The sequence below is a fragment of the Geotrypetes seraphini genome, chromosome 8 (genome assembly GCF_902459505.1).
Source record: "Geotrypetes seraphini chromosome 8, aGeoSer1.1, whole genome shotgun sequence".
Lineage (NCBI taxonomy): Eukaryota > Metazoa > Chordata > Amphibia > Gymnophiona > Dermophiidae > Geotrypetes > Geotrypetes seraphini.
In genome coordinates, this window is record NC_047091.1 from 867,461 (window position 1) to 889,276 (window position 21,816).

The 21,816-nt window shown below is 42.5% G+C and overlaps 1 protein-coding gene across 2 annotated transcripts in view; it reads right to left on the reverse strand.

The window, feature by feature from the left end:
- Positions 1–21,816, reverse strand: part of LOC117364663 (RNA-binding protein 14-like) — a 90,921-nt gene that overhangs the window by 67,755 nt on the left and 1,350 nt on the right. For both annotated transcript variants that reach the window (XM_033954114.1, XM_033954113.1), the window contains exon 2: positions 6,831–7,857. In XM_033954114.1, the coding sequence (XP_033810005.1) occupies positions 6,831–7,857 (1,027 nt within the window). The remainder of the gene's footprint in view (positions 1–6,830; positions 7,858–21,816) is intronic.

Sequence of the window (21,816 nt, forward strand, 5' to 3'; positions counted from 1 at the left end):
AGAGAAAGGAAAAATTATGCCTTGCCTGACAACTTTCTTTCCTTTAATCCTCTCAGACCAGTCCATCTACCAGTGGATGGAAACAGAGAATGAAAATAGTTCAAGTGATTCGCCCCTTAACAGTATTTGTGCAGCAGAGAATGTTTAGTATTTCGAATAGCCAAGCTAAGGTGTTCAAAATCCACCCGATGGCCAATACTGAAACAGACAAATGTTTTGATCAGGTCATAACCTTACTAGCCAGATATTTCACTGTGTCAGGAGTCTTGTGACATACAATAGGTTAGGAAAACTTAAGTAGGATCAGTGATATCTGCAAAAAAAAAAAAAAAAAAAAGATTGGGTTCTTATCTTGATAATATCTTTTCTAGTAGATAGGTGTGTCATTCTGGACTGACGTAATCCCTAGTGCTCGTGAGCTAGGCAGAAAGAATCCCCTCCAGCTTTTGAATCCCACCTTCACTAAAGGGCTCGAGGGCTCTGCTGCCACCTTCAGTTTGTACCAAAGCAGGTGATAGTCCCATATAGAAACACATGTAAAGAAGGGGTAGGGGGAAACTCCCCTAAGTACAACTCTGTTCTGCTATGAAATAATAACAAACATGTTAAACATTACTGTTGAACAAATCAAAACAGTGAAGCAAACAAGCCAAACAAACCTTTACAGAGCTCAAATGATACCCTAAAGTGTTATAGCAATAGACTATTCTTTATACTCTTACGGTAAGATTGACATCCAAATTTCAGGCTTGGATATGAACTTTCTGACTGAGAGAGTATGCAGGCGCAGGAAATAACTGACAGGGTGGCCTCCAGAATCACTCACCTATCTACTAGAAAATATATTGGCAAGTTAAGAACCTAATATATTTTTCTATTTTAATAGGTGTGTCATTCTGGAGCAGTCCCAGGAATCTAGAGCAGGACCTTGGTGCTAGCTCATAACACTGAGGGCCCAAAGGCGGGGTCCTCCCATTACTTCCACTCTGTAAAACTTGGAAAACATATATAGAATGGACCAAGTTGCTGCTCTACAAATCTCCTCAGGGGGGACCACCCGAGTTTCTGACCACAAAGAAGCCACGCTTATAGTAAAAATGCGCCTTTACAGAGACTGGTGACTGTTTTCCACAGGCTATTTATTTTATTTCATTCAGTTTTCTATACCATTCTCCCATGGGAGCTCAGAACAGTTTACATGAATTTCTTCAGGCACTCAAGCATTTGTCTGTCCCAGTGGGCTCACAATCTATCTAATATACCTGGGGCAATGGGGAATCAAGTGACCCGCCCAGAGTCACAAGGAGCAACGTGGGCCTGAACCCACAACTCCAGGGTGCTGAAGCTGCAGCTATAAAGTACAGTCACTTACTGTAAAAGGTGTTATCTGGGGACAGCAGGTAGATATTCTTACATGTAAGGTGATGTCATCCACGGAGCCCAGTAAGGACAGTGTCAAAAGTGAACGGTCACTTTTAAGTTTAAGAAACTTCACAACTGAGTTCAAAGAAGCGTGGGATGAACACAGAGGATTTAGAATCAGAAAATAATATTAAATATTGAACTAAGGCCAGTACTGGGCAGACTTGCACGGTCTGAGTCTGTATATGGCTGTTTGGTGGAGGATGGTCTGGGGAGGGCTTTAATGGCTGGGAGGGTGTAGATGGGCTGGAGTAAGTCTTAACAGAGATTTCGGCAGTTGGAACCCAAGCACAGTACCGGGTAAAGCTTTGGATTCTTGCCCAGAAATAGCTAAGAAGAAAAAATTAAAAAAATTTAAATTGAATCAGGTTGGGCAGACTGGATGGACCATTCGGGTCTTTATCTGCCGTCATCTACTATGTATGTATGTTACTATGTAATTGCCAACACCGTGTATGTGCGAAAGTGCCTTCCCATCTGACGTAGGCTTCGCGGTTCCTCAGTTCCGCAAGCAATCTAAAATGGGCAACCAGGGGAGGTAGGAGGGATTTGAGAATATCTGCCTGCTGTCCCCAGATAACATCTGTTATGGTAAGTAACTGTGCTTTATCCTAGGACATATTCTCACATGTGGGACTCTCCAGATGAATATAAAGGGATGGAGGGAGAGTTGGCCATTAGGAAGAAAATAAATTCTGTAATACTGCTTGAATAAAACAACCTTCTCGCCTTGAATAGGATTCTAGACAATAGTGAGATGTGAAAGTATGGATTAAGGACCAAGTTAGAAATGCTTGAAACACAAGAAGTCTGCATGCGACCAGAAAGCAGAGTTACTTACCGTAACAGGTGTTATCCGGGGACAGCAGGCAGATATTCTCACATGTGGGTGACATCAACCACAGAGCCCGGTACGGACAGTGCTAAAAGTGTACTGTTACCAACTTCTTAAGAAGCTTCGAGACTGCCCGCACCGTACATGTGTCTTCCCGCCCGATGACGGCTCGCGCTTCCTCAGTTCTGTAAGCAAGCTAAGCAGCCAACCAGGGGAGTTGGGAGGAATGTGAGACTATCTGCCTGTTGTCCCCGGATAACACCTATTACGGTAAGTAACTGTGTTTTATCCTTGGACAAGCAGGCAGCATTTTCTCACATGTGGGACTCCCTAGCTTACTGAAATGGGATGGAGGGAGAGTTGTCCATTAGGAAGAAAATAAATTCTGTAACACTGTTTGGCCGCAATTAAGTTTAACTTCGTTTTACTATTGATTTATGTTGTTTAAATTTTATTATTGTACACCATCTAGAAGTCTGATTAGGCGGTATAAGAAATTTTAAATAAACTTGAAACTTGAATAGGATTCTAGACAATAGTGAGATGTAAATATGTGAACTGAGGACCAAGTAGCTGCTTTGCAAATATCTTCAATTAAATTGGAACATAAAAAAGCCACTGATGCTGCCATAGCTTGGACCTTGTGTGCTGTGACATGTCCCTCGAGTTGTAGCCCAGCCTGAACATAGCAGAAGAAAATGCAGCCCGCTAACAATGTGGAAATAGTTCATTTGTATTCAAGTAGACCCAATCTGTTAATATGAAAAGAGATGAACCGTTGAGGTGAAGACTTGTGTGGCTTAGTCCTCTGAATGTAGTAAGCCAATGCATGTTTACAGTCCAATGTATGACGAGCAGTTTCTCCAGGGTGAGAATGAGGCCTTGGAAAGAACACAGATTGCACAATGGATTGACTAAGGTGAAATTCTGTGACAACTTTCGGAAGAAATTTAGGATGAGTTCTAAGAACTACTTTATCATGATGAAATACTGTAAACGGTGGATCACAAACCAACGCCTGTTCACTCACTCTCCGAGCAGAAGTGACACTGATCAAGATGACCACTTTCCAAGTGAAACACTTAAGATGAGTAGTTACCAGTGGTTTAAATGGCGGCTTCATCAGACTGGTGAAGAATACACTGAGATCCCAGATAACTGGAGGCTGTTTTAGTAGAAGTTTGGAGTTCAAGAGACCTTTCATAAATCTAAAAACAAGTGAATGAATGGCTAACGGTTTATTGTTGATAGAAGCATGGTAAGCAATAATAGCACTGAGATGAACTCTAACCGAAGTGGTCTTAAGTCCAGAACTGGATAAATGGAGAAGGTAGTCCAATACTGAAGAAATAGGAGATGTGGAAGGATCGAGTTGATGGAGATTACACCATGAAATGAAGCGTGTCCATTTGAGTCGATAGCATTGCTTTCTGGAAGCAGAAGGCTTTCTGGAAGCAGAAATAATGGCTTGTACAGAGTCAGAAAGATTATAATCTGCTGAAGTCAGGTCGAGGGATACCAAGCTGTTGGGCCACCGAGGAACTATTAGGATCATGGTAGCTGACTCTTGTTTGAGTTTGACTAACTTCTTCAGAACCAGAGGGATTGTCAAAAATGCATTTAGGAACTTGCGTGACCAATCCAGAAGAAATGCATCCGCTTCCAGTCCTCCAAATCGAGAATATATGGCATAAGACTTTCGAGTTGAGAGTCCACTTGTGCGGCTGAAGAAATCTGCTGAGCTTGTCGGGTAGGACAGGGGTAAACAATTCCGGACCTTGAGAGCCGGAGCCAGGTCATGTTTTCAGTATATCCACAATGAATATGTATGAGATGGATCTGCATGCACTGCCTCCTTGAGATGCAAATCTATCTCATGCATATTTATTGTGGATATCCTGAAAACCTGACCTCGCTCCGGCTCTCGAGGACCGGAATTGCCTACCCCTGGGCTAGGGCATTCTGTTTGCCTTGGACATATATGGCTTTGAGAAATATGTTTCGAGGAATTGCCCAGTTCCAAATGTGTTCGACTTCTTGACATAGAGGAAGAGAGCCCATTCCCTCCTGCTTGTTGATTTAGTATAGACATTTGATTGTCTGTTTGAACAAGGACTTGGTTGGAAAAACGATCATGAAATGTCTTCATGGCATTGCGAATTGCCCGTAATTCAAACATGTTGATATTATCTGCCTCTTTTCTCTAACAGACCACAGTCCCCGAATCCGGAGGCTCTCCAGATGAGCTCCCCATGCAAACGTGGAGGCTTCCATTGTGAGTACTTTCTGATATGGAGGGTTGTGAAATAGCAAAACTCTGGAGAGATTTGCTGGATTCAACCACTACTGAAGAGATTGATGGAGAGGTGAGGTGACTTTGATCCATTGGGAAAAGGAATCCATGGCCTGAGACCACTGAGATGCTAGGCTCCACTGAGCTGATCTGAGATGAAGTTAAGTGAAGGGAATTAGATGAATTGTAGATGCCATGTGACCCATGAGACGCATCATGTTTCTTGCTGAGATGTTTTGTAGAGATGATACATGAGTGAAAAGCTAAAGCAAGGTGTTTTGTCTTTGTTGGGGTAATAAAGCTCATAGAAGAATCATGTTGAGCACAGCTCCTTGAACTGGGTTGAAGATGAGACTGGAAAATTTACTTCAAACTCTAGAAGCTGGAGGAAAACTATGGTCACTTGTGTAACTGAGTGCACTGCTTGAGGCAATACAGTTTTTACTAACCAGTTGTCTAGATAAGGAAACACTTGAAACCCGTGGGAGCACAAGGTTGCTGCTACCACTACTAGGCACATTGTAAATTCTCTTTTAGATAAAGTGAGGCCGAATGGTAGAACTTTGTATTGAAAATGACGATGACCTACACTAAAACAAAAACACTTTCTGTGTTCCAGATGGATGGGAATGTGTGTGTAGAGAGCACAGCCAATCATTCTAGAAGTGGGTATAGAGTCCCCAGAAATAGCATATGGCGCAGTGATTAAAGCTACAGCCTCAACACTCTGAGGCTGTGGGTTCAAACCCATGCTGCACCTTGTAACCCTGGGCAAGTCACTTAATCCCCACCCCATTGTCCCAGGTACATTAGAAAGATTGTGAGCCTGCCAGGACAGACAAGGAAAAATGCTTGAGTACCTGAATAAATTCATGTAAACTGTTCCGAGCTCCCCTAGGAGAACAGTATAGAAAATTGAATAAATGAATACATTTTCTTTTTGTTGATATTTGTTGAGAGCTCAGAGTTCGAGAATGGGACAAAGACCTCCTGTCTTCCTTGGAATTAGAAAATACCTGTAGTAGAACCCCTGATTTTTCTGGGAAGGGGGTACTACTTCTATGGCATTCAGTTGAAGTAGAGCTTCAACTTCCTAAAGAAGAAGAGACATCTGTTGAGATGTAAAAGAGGACTCTCTTGGAGGGTTGTTTAGAGGAATGGTGATAAAATGAAGAGAATAACCCTCCTGTATGACTTTGAGAACCAGGTGTCTGTGGTAATGAGAGTCCAGCGTTGTTGATTGGGTTGGGAAGGTGGCTGAGATGGGGGTATTGCAGCTATGCTCTCTAGAAGCAAGTCAAAAAGAGTGAGCTGCTTTCTGAGGCTTCTGCGATTTCTGTCTCTTCTGTGGTGAGGGCTTGGAAGACGATGAGGTGGTTGGATAATGTCTCTTATAGGAAGAGGAAGCAGGTCTCTGGGAAGTCTGTGAGCTAGATGCACTAAAAAGGGTTTGTAAAACTGCGTGGGTGTGCTGCAACCCGATTTTTGTCCAATTCCAAAAGAGCGATTGATTTACAAACAAGTTTGCATGCAAATGATTTGCACGGAGATTCGCCATAAGCCCCGTCTCTCCCGTTTGATGGATCGCTGTGACATGCATATCTGAGTCTAATATGTTTACACAGCTTAGTTTAAGACCTTAGGCTACTCAAATATAAAATTTCATGGAATTCCAAAATAGTTGACTGGGGACATGTTTAAAATTGGACTATTTCACAAGGAATGACCCACTAGTTTTCTCAGAGCTGGTAACATATGCTGCATAGAATTAAGAAAAGAGAGGAAATGCTATGTTTGCCTGCTGCCAAAAATGATATTGCCTGACTTCATATACTCAGCACTAAATATACAGGAAGGTAACAATTCTACGGTGAGGGTAAGGTTTTGAATTATGAAGGTACATTAATCCTCATAGGTACTATTACTGGACAATACATGTATTAACACTCAATTTACCTTATCATTTGGCAACTGATGTTAATATTAATACATATGCAAGTAATATGCGAATATGGAAATAAAGATATCAGCTAATATCTGTGACAATGCCTTTAATGTGGGTGTAGCACAAATGCACATTGGTACAGGACACCCCTACAAGTGCTTAGGAATGTGACCCTTGCAAAAATTACTTTGTGTCTGTTTGCAATTTATAACTGAAAACATCAAATAGGTTTTCATTTGCTGATCCCACTCCCTGCAGAACAATAATACTGTACACTTGTTGAAAGAAATAAAAAGGAATAAAGATTTAAAAAAAAAAAAAGAAAATTTACGTACCTTTTCAATAAATCTGCAGAAATTTTATAGACATCATCAAGACCAGTGGATTGTGGAGGAGAAAGCCGGGTCCGCTCATACTGAGCATCAGCAGAGGCTGTTTGTTGCATCATTGAATATGCAGCGGCTTGCGATCCGAGCTGTGCTGTGTCATAAGATGTGGTTAATGGAGCAGTGGCTTGCCTATAAGCTGAAGTTTGTGATGCATAAGAAGTCCCTAGTGCACCCAAAGCCTGTGTTCCAAGTGTGCCTTCTAGGGCAGAGGCTTGTGTACCATAAGAACTTGCCAGGGAAGAAGCATGGTTCCCATATGATGATGCAAGTGTAGAAATCTGGGTTCCATAAGTAGATGCCAATGTAGAGGCAGCCTGGGTGTCATAAGCACTTGCAAGGCTAGCTGAAGATTGCGCTCCAAAAGTGGATGCCAGAGCAGCAGAGGCTTGCTCCCCATAAGCAGCTGTCTGTGTTCCATAAACAGCAGCCAAGTCAGAAGCCTGTGTCCCATATGCAGCTGCCTGCATGCCATAAGCAGTTGCCAATGGAGCAGAGGCCTGGGATCTGTACTGTCCTAATGGAGAAGCTTTGGATCTATAGGTGGCTGCCATCAGAGCAGCAGATGGCATCATAGAGTAGCTAGCTCTGGTGGGTGATCGACGCATTGGGCTCCGGTCTCTTCCATAATAGATGGGAGACAGGGGTCTTTGTCTGTCATAAAGATCATATCTGTTTGAATCAAGAAGTCGACGGCGCTGATCATAGGAAGAGGCCATAGCATATAGAAGGGCATAAGACTCATCAACTTCGAGTTGGTCATAGTCACCCGCAGACTTATGGATCTCCTGATAGTCATTTGCTCTCCGGTTCTTGTCATCCTGTTGTCCTGATGCCTCATTAGTATCTTGCCCCCTTTTCATAGTTTTAGTAGCTATCTCAACATTAATTCTTTTCCCTTTCAGTTCTTTCCCATTCAACTGTTCAATGGCCTCTTTTGCATCTGCTTCTCTCTCCATATGAACGAATGCATAGTCTAATAAAGCAATAGACAGAATGTTATCAGTTAACAGAAAAATTTCACAACCTAAAAAATGTGCCTTATATATTTGTTACTATATCAAATGCCAACAACATGAAAGACTAAAAAACCACTCAGTTTATTTTGCATTTTGATCATCCTCCTCCTTCCACCCCTTGCCAATTTTCTAATCAAATACCTTAGTTTCAAAAACTCCCAAGCAAAAAACAATTTTAGATGTGCACATACAACACAAAAGATTATGAAGATTCTGAAATGTGGCAAGAAAGGTAGAAATCAGTTAATCTACTCAGGGAGAAATTTTATGCAAATGCCCAAGTTTGAAGTTATACAGAATTCTCCTAATACAGTACAGACGTTTGCATTTGTTCTATAGATTTCAACATGGATATTGAAAAAAAGTGGTGGCTGCAAGAGAAAAATAAAAATATTCCCTACATATGCCAAAAGAGATGCAGCAGCATTTCACCAAAGAGATGAGACTGGACAGTCTGACCTTTGAACCAAAGTACAATAAAATCAGAGTAGTCTTAGGGGTGAATCTAACAGATTTGGGCCTTTGGTGGCAACAAGGGGAAAAATATTCACAGGGTAACAGAAAAAGAGAAAGCTAAGGGTAACCTGGACTAGCCACCGTGAGGACAGGCTGCTGGGGTATCATGGAATATTGCTGCTTTTGGGGGGTTTTCCAGGTACTAGTGTCCTGGATTGGCCACCATGGGGATGGGCTACTGGGCTAGATGGACCATTGGTCAGACCCAGTAAGGCTATTATTATGTTCCTTGTTGTATCAAGTGTCAGAATAGCGAAAAAGATAATAATAATAACAGCTTATATACCACAATACCGTGAAGTTCTATGCGGTTTACAAAAGATTAAGCAAAGGTACAAATTGACTGACTTCAAGAGGGGAAGAAGAAAGAGAAGTAATTAGACAGGAAATTCATTGTTGAGGAGAAAAGTGTCAGAATAGCGAAAAAGATGGAGGGGGGGTCTTGATGAACCAGGTGGGGGGGGGGGGGAAGAAGAGTAAGGATGAGAGTAAATCAGAAGCATGCAAGCTAGGGTGACTGACTTAATAGAAACCTGGGGGAGAGTTCAAAGCAAAGGGGGGGAAGAGATGGGAGTATGAAGCATGGGAGAGAGTGATGTGATGGAAAGGGGTCAGGCCATATCAGGAAATGCCTGAGTTATGTAAAACTTTTCTATTGAATATTACAAACCAGAAAAGACAGTACTATGGAGTCAATAAGCAAAAAAGAAAATAGTACCAAACATGTTGAAGTCCAAAAGAAGTTTATTCACATCAGGAGCCTAATTTACAAACAGTCAAAACTAGTTTACATTAAAAACAATATAAACTGATGAAATAAAAAGACTTATCAAATAATAAAATTCACATCAATACAATCAGCAAGATGATAAAAACTAGGACTGCATTTCAATTAAAATTTTAATTGTGATTAAAAGGTATGTTCCCCTCCATCTTACTGCAGTTTCTTTGTATCTCTGGACAAGTCACTTAGCCCTCCACTGCCCAGAGCCACAAGGAGTTGCAAGGGCTGGGGGGGGGCAACCAAACATACCAACCTGTGTGAATTCATAATGTATTTTCAGTGTATGTCTCATTGGTAACAACTGTTCTTGCATTATTTGAAAATCTCTTTGTGGGTTACTTCAATAGTAGCTGTATAAAGATCACTTATAAAAATATATTATACACTATAACTTTTCCTATATTGTTTATTGCTCCCTCAAGACATTACAAACTTATTTACCTCTTTTATTAAACTTGAGTTTCACAAAGTAAAAAAAAAATAAATAAAAATGCAGCCCTAACAAAAAAGAATAAGAGTAACAAAAAGATAACCAATACAGACTATGACTTTAAAAAACTGCAAATTAAAGAATATGAATAGCTATAAACAACTTTACAGTTTTCACAGCCTACTTAAGTAAAGCAAGCCTAGATAAAAAGGTTTCAAATAAAAATGAAGAGAAGAAATAGTGTTATTATGGAGAAATACTGGTTGAAGCAGTCAGCTAAGAGCCAAAACCAGAGTTGCCAGTTCAAATCCCACAGCTTTTCACCTTGAATATTGTATTCAGTTTTAATCATCGTATCTAAAAAAAATAAAAAATTGTGGCATTAGAAAATGTTCAAAGAAGAGCGACCAAAATGATAAAGGGGTAGAACACCTCTCATATGAGGAAAGGCTAAAACAGATTGGTAAGCTCTTTTCCAGTAGATAGGTGAGGCATTCAAGACAGATGGGTTGTGTCCCCATGGTCACATACCATCTGCAGAAGGAATCCACTCCAGATTTTTTCTCTGTGCCTCTGCTATACTTCACTGGGCTCCTTAGTTCCACCTACAGTTAGTACCCAAGCACCGAGAGCCATTAAATATATGTGAAGTAGAGGCACCTATGGCAATCAAATTCAGCAACAACCATTCTGCTCAAGATGTAACATTAAAACATCAACTACAAACAGCCAAGGTTTATTATTTAGTTAGATTGTGAGCCTTCGGGACAGTAAGGGAATTTTTCAAGTACCTTTCTTATTTCTAATCTTAATGTATATTTTCTGTAAACCGCTTAGAACCTAACGGATGTAGCGGTATATAAGAAATAAATTACATTACATTACATTATTGAAAGGAGCATGGTATGCACTAAGATTAACTCTGAAATGGTTTTAAGCTGAGAATTGAAAAGATGGAGAAGGTAGTCCAATATCGAAGGAATGGAGGGTTTTGTAGGATCCAAGAAATGGAGATTACACCATGTGGTAAAATGTGTCCACTTTAATTGATAGCATTGATGAGTGGTTTTCTGAAAGCAGCTATAATTGTTGGAACTGGGGCAGAGTTTAAAATCTTCTGAACTCAAGTTGAGAGATACCAAGTTGTTAGGTGTAGACTGTAGGTTGGGATGTAAAAGAGAACCTCTACTAGTGAGTAGAGATGGAAATTACTATAATGGAATTGGATCCTTGACACTCAGTGGAACTATGAGAATCATGGTGGCTGGTTCTCATTTGAGTTTGAATAATGTCTTTAGAACAAAAGGGATTGGTGGAAATGCATATAGGAACTTGTGGGACCAATCCAGAAGATATGCATCTGCTTCCAGACAATGATGGGAGAATTGTCTGGAGCAGAACTGAGGTAACTTGTGATTGTGCGGAGACACAAACAGGTCTATCTGAAGAGTCCCTCAAAGTGAGAAGATATAGTGCAAGACCTTGGAATTGAGAGTCCACTCATGCAGTTGAAGAAATCTGCTGAGCCTGTCAGCCAGAGCATTCTGCTTTCCTTGCACATATACCGCCTTGAGGAAGATATTTCGAGAAATCGCCCATTTCCAAATATGAAGAGTTTCCTGACATAGAAGAGAGCCTGTTCCCCTCTGTTTGTTGATATTGTACATTGCCACTTGATTGTCTGTTCTGACAAGGAGGACCTGATTGAGAAGACAATCCTGAAACATTTTGAGAGAATTGCAAATTGATCGAAGTTCTAAGAGATTGATGTGGAGCGTTCTCTCCCAAGTAGACCACACTCCCCAAGTTCACAGATTGTCTAGATAAGATTCCCATGCATACATGGACATGTCCGTCATGAGTACTCTCCGATGTGAAGGAATGTGGAACAGAAAACCTCTTGATAGATTTGCTGGTCTCAACCGCCATTGGAAAGATTGATGAGGAGGCAAGGAGACTCTGATCCGTTGGGATAGTGGATCTGTAGCTTGAGACCACCGAGATGCTAGATTCCATTGAGCTGGTTTGAGATGGAGCCAGGAAAAGGGGGGTCACATGAACTGTGGATGCCATGTGACTCAGGAGATGCATCATTTGTCTTGCCAAAATGTTCTGAAAAATAGACATATGATTGCAAAGTTGAAGAAAGTGTCTTGTCTCTTCTGGGACAAGTAAGCTCATAAAAGATTGGTGTTACATATAGCTCCTATAAACTTCAATATTTGAGTCAGCAGGAGATGAGATTTTTGATCATTTACTTCGTCCAGATAGGGAAACATCTGAAAACCATGTGTACAAAGAGTTGCTGCTGCTACCACCACCAAGGAACTTTGTGAACACTCTTTGAGAGAAAGCTAGGCCGAAGGGTAGCATCTTGTATTGAAAATGATGATAGACACGAAAGCAAAGGTATTTTCTGTGGGCTGGATGTATGGGGATGTGTGTGTATGCCTCTGAGGTCTACAGAGCACAGACATTCGTCTCTTTCTAGAAATAGGTATAGAATCCCTAGGGATAACATGCAAAACTTCTCTTTGACTAAATATTTGTTGAGAGCTCAAGGTAAATCTCTGTTTTTTTCTGGGTAAAGGCAACTGACTCTATGGCACTGAGTTGAAAGAGAGATTTGATTTCCTGAAGGACATCTGTTGAGATGTGAAAGAGGACTCTTGGAGGGTTGCTTGGAGGAATACTGATGAAACTTAGAGTAACTGTCCTGTATTATTTTTAGGATCCAAGCACATTCAGAGATGCATACTCCTAGGCAAACGAACCTTTCAAATAATATAATACGACATATCTAGGAAGAGCAACTAGACTGTTCCCCCTATCTTATGTGTTTTCCTCCCCTTTCTTTTCTATTACAAATTGGAGTTTATCCCTTGTCCCTTTTTGTGTTGTATGTTATTTTTATTATTACTATTTTGTTAAATGATGTTAATTTTATTGTATGTTGATGCGTATTTTATTGTAAGCCTCTTAGTTACTTTGTGATTTGCAGGATATCAAAAAATAAAACAATTTGAAAACTTGAAACTTGTGATGAGAGTCCAACGTCAACAGTACAAGAGAAGACGGCCTCCAATAGGTTGGGGAGGAAGCTGAGTAGGAGGAATGGTGGCAATGCTCTCTAACTGCATATCAAAAAGACTGGGTTGATTTTTATGGAGAAGATTGAGCTTTCTGAGGCCTCCAAGTATTTTGCCTCTTCTGCAGTGGAAGTTTAGAAGAGGACAAGGTTGCCAAATAGTGCCTCTTGTAAGACATATAAGATTGTTTCTGTGAAGACTTAGAAGGCTAAAGTGGCCCAGCTCTGCTCATGTCGAATAAATCTTTGTGTTGCATCCTCAACTATGTCCAAACAACTCCTCTCCCAGGCAAGGAATATTTACCAGGCAATCTTCAAGGTTGAAGACTCAAGGCCAAGCTAGACGACTCATGGCTATATAGCCGATGCTCTGGATGCTACATCAAATGCATCAAAAGCAGTTCTAGCCATGAACTTTCTGGTTTGAAGAAGAATATGAGTAGTTTCCTAAGTCTAGAAGGTGATCAGATGGAAAATACTGCTTAAAATCAGCAAGTCTAATCATGAGCTGTTTCAAATAGAATGACAAAGTTATAGCTGAGCACCCTACTGGCTAATATAGAATTTTGGAAAAGGCGTCTCCCAAACATAGAAACATGATGGCAGATAAATGCCAAATGGCCCATCCACTCTGCCCATTATCTCTTCCTCTCTCTAAGAGATCCCATTTGACTATACCAGGCTTTCTTGAAATCCCAGGCTTTTTTGAAATTGGACACTCTCTGTCTTCACCACCTCTACAGGCAGACTGTTCCACGCATCTACCACTCTTTCTGTAAAAAAGTATTTCCTTAGATTCTTCTGACTCTAGAGCTTCCTTTCAAATGAAAGAGACTTGACTCATGCACATTTACATCATGCAGGTATTTAAATGTCTCTCAAGAACACTATCGTAGTGACAATTAAACCAAAAATTCAAATAAGTTCACTCACCAGGAGTGGGTTACCACTGTAAGGGCTCCTTTTACAAAGGTGCGCTAGTGTTTTTAATGCACCGGATTAGTGCGCGCTAGCCAAAAATCTACCGCCTGTTCAAAAGGAGGCTGTAGCAGCTATTCCACACGTTAAGGCCCTAGTGCGGCTTTGTAAAAGGAGCCCTAAGATCTAACATTAAGATTTAAAACAGGTGGAGAAAAGCCTTAAAAACTTATTTCACACAGCAATCTTTGATGATTTTCAGCTGGCGTTCTTTATTGTCATTGGCAAAAAACTCACACCCGTGAAACAATGTTGAAAGATCTAAAGAGGGAAAAACCCACTACTGTGCATAGTAATAATTTTTTAATCATTTTTAAACTTTTTAATCGTTTTTATAAATAGTTTATAAGTTATAAAGCTTCAAACTATTAAAAAGCTGAAAAGGGGAGAAGCAAACAACTTAGCTCTGGCACCAGAGAAAACTGTTGGGAGACAGCTGCCGGTACTGAATCAACTTCTTCTTTTCAACGGTGTTCCTCAGCCTCACACAGTAAGCTTACAAACTCCACGGCAGAGCTAAAAGACTCTTAATAAGCACTCGTTTCACCAACACTCATTTGGTTTCTTCAGGGATTCTAAATCAGCTTCAGAATGCAAAGTGTGCACAACGGCACAGGAAAACCAGAGCATTGAAATAGCAAGCAACGGACTTTCTTCTGGATATCTCACTTCCGGTATGTTAATAAAAAGCGCACCATTCAATTTTTTTTATTCAAACTCAATGGCCATATTGTCTCACAGATGTGAGTATTTTGCCAATGACAATAAGAACGCCAGCTGAAAATCATCAAAGATTGCTGCGTGATATAAGTTTTTGAGGCTTTTTCTCCACCTGTTTTAAATCTTAATGTTAGATCTTAAGAGTGCTAACCCACTGCTGGTGAGTGAAATTATTTGAATTTTTGGTTTAATTGTCACTACGATAGTGTTCTTGAGAGACATTTAAATACCTACATGATGTTAATGTGCATGAGTCAAGTCTCTTTCATTTGAAAGGAAGCTCTAGAATATCAACGTGGATGAGCAGCATCGGATAATAGTCAACAGGTTTGACGAGTCTTGGCAGGCTGTCTGTAACATCTTGGATTTTGGCACCAGGCAGACAGCATCTCTCTCTAGACATCATGTCTGGTCTGCAGATGGATGATTCTGTACCCCTCAGAAGGGAATCGGCAACTACCACCACCTTATGCCTCCTATGCAACCTAACACACTAATCTAGGCAAAAACACTGTTTTGTATTAAACCCTAACAGAGACTATAAAGGCCACACTATTGCCTAACTGATTTTGCTGAGCTAAAAAGGAGAACTACAATGATATAACCCAGTGTTCTTCAACCACCAGTCCGTGGATCGGTGCTTGTCTGCAGAAATTTTCTGCCAGTCCCCAGGGCTGGCACGTCCATCAAGCAGAAGACAGCGTTCTTCTGCCACCAGTCCATGGTGTGATCAACGTGGCGTCTTCAGGCTGGCTCCCTGAGTGCTGCAGTGCCCAAAGCCTTGGGAAAAGGCTCCTACGCGCGTCCTGCGCCTGAACCGGAAGCCTTCTCTCTGATGTCACAACGTCAGAGGGAAGGCTTCCAGATGTAGTGCAGGACACGTGCAAGGAGCCGCTGCCCACAGCTTTGTGCAATGCAGCACTCAGGGAGCCCGAAAACGCCGCGTTGATCGTACCGTGGACCGGCCCAAAGATAACACCGGGGGGTGAGGCAGGCCAGAAGGCAAGACACAACATGAAGGGAGAGAGACAACAATGGTAGGGGGAATGCTTTTATTTTTTTTATTTAGTGATTGATTTACATCTGCTGTCTGTTCAGGAAGAAATGCATTTGTTTCTTTTTCTCTGGGGTTGTACTGCTTGCATCTTAGGGTTTGTTTGTAAATATTAGTACTTTTAGTTTTTGGTCCTGTATTTGCATAGGGTTATCTGTTTTCTGGTAGGAATTAATTTTGAAAAGCATACAATGTGCTTTGTGTATTTTAATTTTGTGGTTAACCATCATGTATTGTTAATACGATTATATTGTGTGTGTATACTGTATATGAAAAATGAATGGAAAAAATGGTGTTACAATTAGTACTATTATATGGGCAGGGTCTGGGGTGGAGATGGGCACGACTTAGCCCAGTGTCCTTCAACTGCCGGTCCACAAAATAATTATTTTATTTCCGCCTGTCCATAGGTGTCAAAAGGTTGAAGAACACTGATATAACCTACTGAAACCCAAGTTTACCTTTCCCAGACAGTAGTTCACAGGTTGCTGTTACAACTATCTTTAATGCTGAGCCTCTACAACCTCTCTCTTAGAACCAGGCTTACTAAGGGTTAGGTACTAGGTTCAGCAATCCTCCCCTCAAGGGTCCTCTGTGGAGTCTGACATCTCTTGCCTGGTGGCACACTGGCATACACTCGTGTGCTGGAAGACATTTTAAGAGTATACTTAACCAGCAAAGATTGATGTTGCAGCTGCAGCTCATCAAACTCTGGACACAACCAAATTCTGTATGAGGAGTCAATTTTCCTAGGTGCTATGGGAAGAGTAAAGGAAGTCTCCAAGTTCTTAAACATAACCTCCTTGAGTAAATTATGGAGTGGTAACTTGAGGAGTTCTTTAGGAACATCATCACAATCCAAGGCTTGAAGGAGCTCCGCTCTCGGCTCATTGTATGATTCCAATTTAACTGGCAAAGCTATGCCCATTTGCTGTATGAATTTCACGAAAGATAAACATTCAGGAGGCAATTTGTGCATGAGCAGAGGAGATGGATCTGATGGGATTCCATATGACTCTACAGATAATTCAGGCTCAAGATCAATGTCATGGTGAATAGCAAGATCTGAACCCACTTGCCAAACTCCAGGTGACTGACTCTCTGTATGAAGGAGAAGATTGATCCTCAATCTATGCTTCTTAGTCTGGGGAGTAAGATGACGGTGCTGAGAAGAACCTACAAGCATGCCAGTACCGATCAGAAGAAGATGATGAAGAGATTCCATGCCGAGAATGTATGGATCTTGACTTGCATCAAGGAGAATGGGATCCGGTACCATAAGATCTCAAAATTCTTTAAGATGTGGATTTACCATGTGCCATGCTCAGGCTGGGCTGGTACCAAGGGAGATGGTGCAAGCACCGGAGCCAATTGCGTTTGTAGCAGTACAGCTAACTCCATATGGAAAAACTCCTTCAGTTGGTCCTGAAAGGACTGCACCGGTACTGATTGCTCGGTTACTGGCACATTTGGTGCGGCAGGGTGTCGAGGTGTTGGTAACCTCGATGACAAGGCATGCCTCAGAGGTGACACAGCCTGAACAATGGTGGCGCTGACACTTGGCATGCATCGAAAGACTCAATGCAGATGATGCCTGTGACGCTGGCTGAAATGAAGACGCCATCTTAGCAGGGTTACCTGATACAGGAACTGAGTTTGACATCGAGGGAGGTGTCGATGCCAGTACCACCAATACTGGTAAAACCGATTTGTCCTCCAAGGCCACAGCTGCTCCAAAAAGCTTCTCTTGCTGGAGATGTCGAGCTTAAGGGAGCACTTTTTCAACGTAAGACAGTGGATACGAGAGTCCACTCGATGGTCCAGCCCCAAGACTCTGAATGCACCAGTTTTACGGATCAGTGAGCCAGACAGGCTGCTGACGAGAGCACTTCTTGAACCTGCTAGAAGGTCTCGAAATGAGGAAAAATCTCAGCGGCAAAATTAAAAAAACGCAATGGTTGTGAATGCCAAGAAATTACTCGAAGTTCAAAGCCCAAAAGCTGAATTGGCACAAAGCCCAACTGAGAAAAATTTGGGGAGTTGAAAACTCGAAAAAAGGAAGAAAAATTTAAGGAAATGCTAGCAACAAGAAAAAGAAATAAAATAAGCCGAAGGCAAAAAAGGGGAAAAACGTTGACGGGAAAGCAACGTGAATAGACCAAGACCAGACATAACTTCTTCGCTCCACAGAAAATGAATAACTGAGGAGCTGCAAGCCAATATCAGCTGAGAAGGCACTCACGCATGCATGGTGTAGGCAGTCTTGAAACTTTGCTAAAGTTTAAAGTGACAATACACTTTAGCACTGTTTGTACTGAGCTCCAAGATGATGTCATCCACATGTGAGAATATGCTGCCTGCTTGTCCTAGGATAAAGTATGTACTATGTACCCAGACCTGCTCCTAAGCGTTATCCTTCTAACTTGGGCTCTCTTTAAAAATTTGAGAACGAATATGTACATTTTAAAAAAACAAAGAAATCACTAAACTCTTATGAGGGAGTGCTGATAGGTTCTCAGCCCAACCAACCAACTTCCTACATTCTGAGTGTTATTTTGCCACTATAGTTGAAAAGTGTTATTTTGTTATGTGCCAATTTGCAAAAACTAAATCTTTCTTTTGACATTGTTTTAGATTATTGACTAAACCACATCCACATCATTCTCTTCTTGATTGAGAACTTTTCAGCACCCCCTCATAAGTTGACAAGCATAAAAAGTAGGTAACAAGGCCAGTAAAAAGAAGTTAGGAGCTCCCAAGGCAAATGAATGGTAGCCCTAAATTTATCAACATAAAACAAACTCTTAAATTAAGTTTTAAACAAAGGTATAAATTTATGAGCCTAACTTTGAAGATTTTTTTAACATGCGGCCCCATGATTAGGGTGAAAATTTATCCAAGTTAATCAACCACTGGTTTAGCAAGGGACTTACCGTATATACTCGAATATAAGTCGCGTCCCCCATTTCCCCCCCAAAAGGAGGAAAAATGGTCAACTCGAATATAAGACGGGGGCTTAATATTCAAATGCCATGCCCTGCCAGGATCTGCACCCAGTGTCCCCTACATCACACCCTCCCCTGCCAGGCTCTGTACTCATTGCCCTCCCTGCCAGGTTCTGCACCCAGCCCCTTTCTCTCCCTGCCCTACAAGGCTCTGAACCCAGCCCCCCTCTCTGCCAGGCTCTGTACCATGTCCCACCTACCTTCCTGTCCTGTACTCTCTTCCCTGTACCCTTGAATTGCTTCCCATAACACATCTAACATTACCAGTTTTTTGGGTCTTAAACAAGCCACTCACGGTTTCCTTTGCCAAGATCCAAAAGATAGCTTACCTCTCTTATTCTTTATTGCTCAGGATATCTTCAGGAGGTCTGCCCCCTTCCACCCTCAGAGAACCGACTACCTACTGGATAACTCCAATGCTGTACTATCCAGATCTTGAGCTGCTTCCTGGCTGAGGTGCAGTCATCCATAAAAGGGAGTCATGGTCTGTCTTAGAAACCTCCCAAAACCCCCTCTAGTTGTGTGGTAGGCCGGGACAGGAAGGATCCTTCTCTGTCTCCCGTCCCAGTCCATACTAACTATTTTTTTACCCCTCCTCCCCCCGTACCTTTACCCTGGTGGTCCCCTCCTACCGATCTCGCGGTCAGCGATGCACCCGAAGGACTGAGCTTTTGGAGCTCCTGCCAAGCCCTGCGTGGCCTCTGAATGGCTGCCACGAGAACCGCTGGCGTTTCAGTGAATGGGGCAGGGTGGGAGCTGCAAAAGCTCACTCCAGCATGTGCCGGCCCAGGTGCATCGCTGGCTTCTGACCGCTGACATCGGTAGGAGGGGCTCAGCGCGGGATACACTGCTGGACCACTAGGGTAAAGGTATGCGGGGGAGGAGAGGGGTAAAAATATTTAGTATGGGACGGGAGAGATACCTTTGTTTTAAAACTCAATTTAGGAGTTTGTTTTATGTTGATAAATTTAGAGCTGCCATTCATTTGTCTTGGGAGCTTCTAACTTCTTTTTACTGGCCTTGTTACCTACTTTTTATGCTTGTCAACTTATGAGGGGGTACTGAAAAGTTCTCATTCAAGAAGAGAATAATGTGGTATAGTCAATAATCTAAAACAATGTCAAAAGAAAGATTTATTATCCTAGGACAAGCAGGCAGCATATTCTCACATGCAGGAAATCTGGGAGGGTGTCGGGTGATCACTAGGTGATGACCCAAATATAGGACGAGACCCCCATTTTTTGGCCCAAAAATCTCATCCTATATTCAAGTATATACGGTACTACAGTCCTATTTTATATCTTGCCATAGAGCACAGAGAAAATTTCTAATTACTCCCTTAAACTGTTTCACAAAACAGAGAAAGCTGGAAAAAAAATTGCCTCAACTTGGCTCTGTTGAATGGTATTCAAGGAAAAAACAGAGGTAGATGTTCAAAAGCATTTACCTAATTCCCCACTGGCCTCCCGGCATCAATTTACCTAATTTCAGCAGCCTGCATAAGATTACTGGTGCTAGCGATCTTTGCAAGCTGCCAAACATCTACGGAGTTGTCTTCTCTCTGCCGCAATCCCGCTCCTCCTCTGATGTCAGAGAAGGGGCGGGACCGCGGCAGAGAGAAGAGAGCTCCGAAGATGTATGGCAGCTTGCAAAGATCGCTTGCACCAACGATCTTATGCAGGCTTCTGAAATTAGGTAAATTGATGCCGGGAGGCCAGTGGGGAAGCCACTTCCCGACTGACCCTCCCCATTCGCCCTCTAAAGCAGGAGCGGCAGGCCAACAAGAGGCAATGCTGCCACTCCTGCTTTAGGGGCGATGGGGAAGGGTCAGTCAACGAATCGGGAGGCCAATTTTTTGTCATGGTAAATCAATTTGAATCGATTCACCCGAAGGGAATCGGTGAATCAATTTGAATCGTGAATCAGGCAGCACTACTCCCTGAGCCCCCCAAAAACGGCCCTCCTGGTAGCTGACCAACCCAATCCCCTACCATCCCCAAACCACCCAAAAATGGCCCCAAAGACCCCCCCCCCCCAAAAAAAAAAAAAAAGGCCTGGTTTAGTGGCCAGGAAGGAGTTTTCACCCTTACACTAGGACAGCCCTAAATACCATATATCTCAGGATGCACCAGACAGGACACCAAATTTGAAGAAGCAGGCCCTGAGGCAAGAGAGAATAGGCATCCCTCCTGATGGTCTTCAGAAAAGGTATCAGGGTGTGCTCTGGGGGGGTCTACACTGCCAGGTCCCTGTATCAGGAACCAGTCACTAGGGCTATTTGGGGGGAGGGGGGGGAAAGAATCGAAGGCTATATTGGGCACCTCAGGGGAAACTGGATCACCCACTAGACCACCAGGGTCATTTTTGTGGGAATCAGGGAGGGGGATCAGATTGGTCATTGGACCGCCAAGGCTAACTTTGGGGGGTGCTCAGAGGACCATGTCCACCAGGGATTTGGGTTTGGAATTCCCTGGACATGCACATGTGAGTTGTGCCTACCTCACGGCTTGACTGGTTTAGCGACAGACCTAATTTGCTGACCCGATGTACAAAACAGCTTACTGTGTGGTTTTCTGTGTGTTCGTACATGTTCCAACTCTGCCATGCAAACAACCTCTTTATTATTAAGATGAGGTCATTAATATTAAAACGAGCCATCTGATCAATGGCCTAACATTGCAAAGGCATGCACTAAATTTTGGGACCGGTAATACAGACCAAAAAAAAAACTCGAGAGGTCTAGACGTTTCTAACAGATCCATATTTTTTTGTTTCTTTTTTCTATGGGCATAGATATGTGTGTGTAGCACACGCACAATATCTGCCCCATAATTTTTTTAAAAAAAGGTCAAGCCCTCCCTCCCTTCCGACAACAGCCACCACCACCACCACCGCTAGAACAAAAATAGAAGCAGGAGGGAAGCCCCACTCTCTCCTGCTACTGTGAACTGCCTTCCCCTTCCACACCCCCAAACATTGGGGAAAAAAAAAAATCTGCAGGAAGGATGCCCCCTCCCTCCTGCCACCAGATGCACATCTCCCCCCTCCCCCACAGAACCAAATCACTAACCCCCCTCCCTCCCAGACTTTGAAAATAATTGGCAGGAGGATGTTCACTCCCTCCCGCCTCAGCCCCTCAACCCTCCCCCTGGCTCCCCCTACACCCCCCCTGTGTATCTCTTATGTCCCTTCTACCCGCCTCTCCAAAATGGTGGACTTATCCCTTCTCAGTGCATCCTGGGATGAACAGGGAGGGACCTAAGGCCCTGATTGGCTCAGATGCCCTGGGAAGTGTCTTAAATGCATCCTGGGATACACTAGTTGGAGCCTTAGGTTCTTAT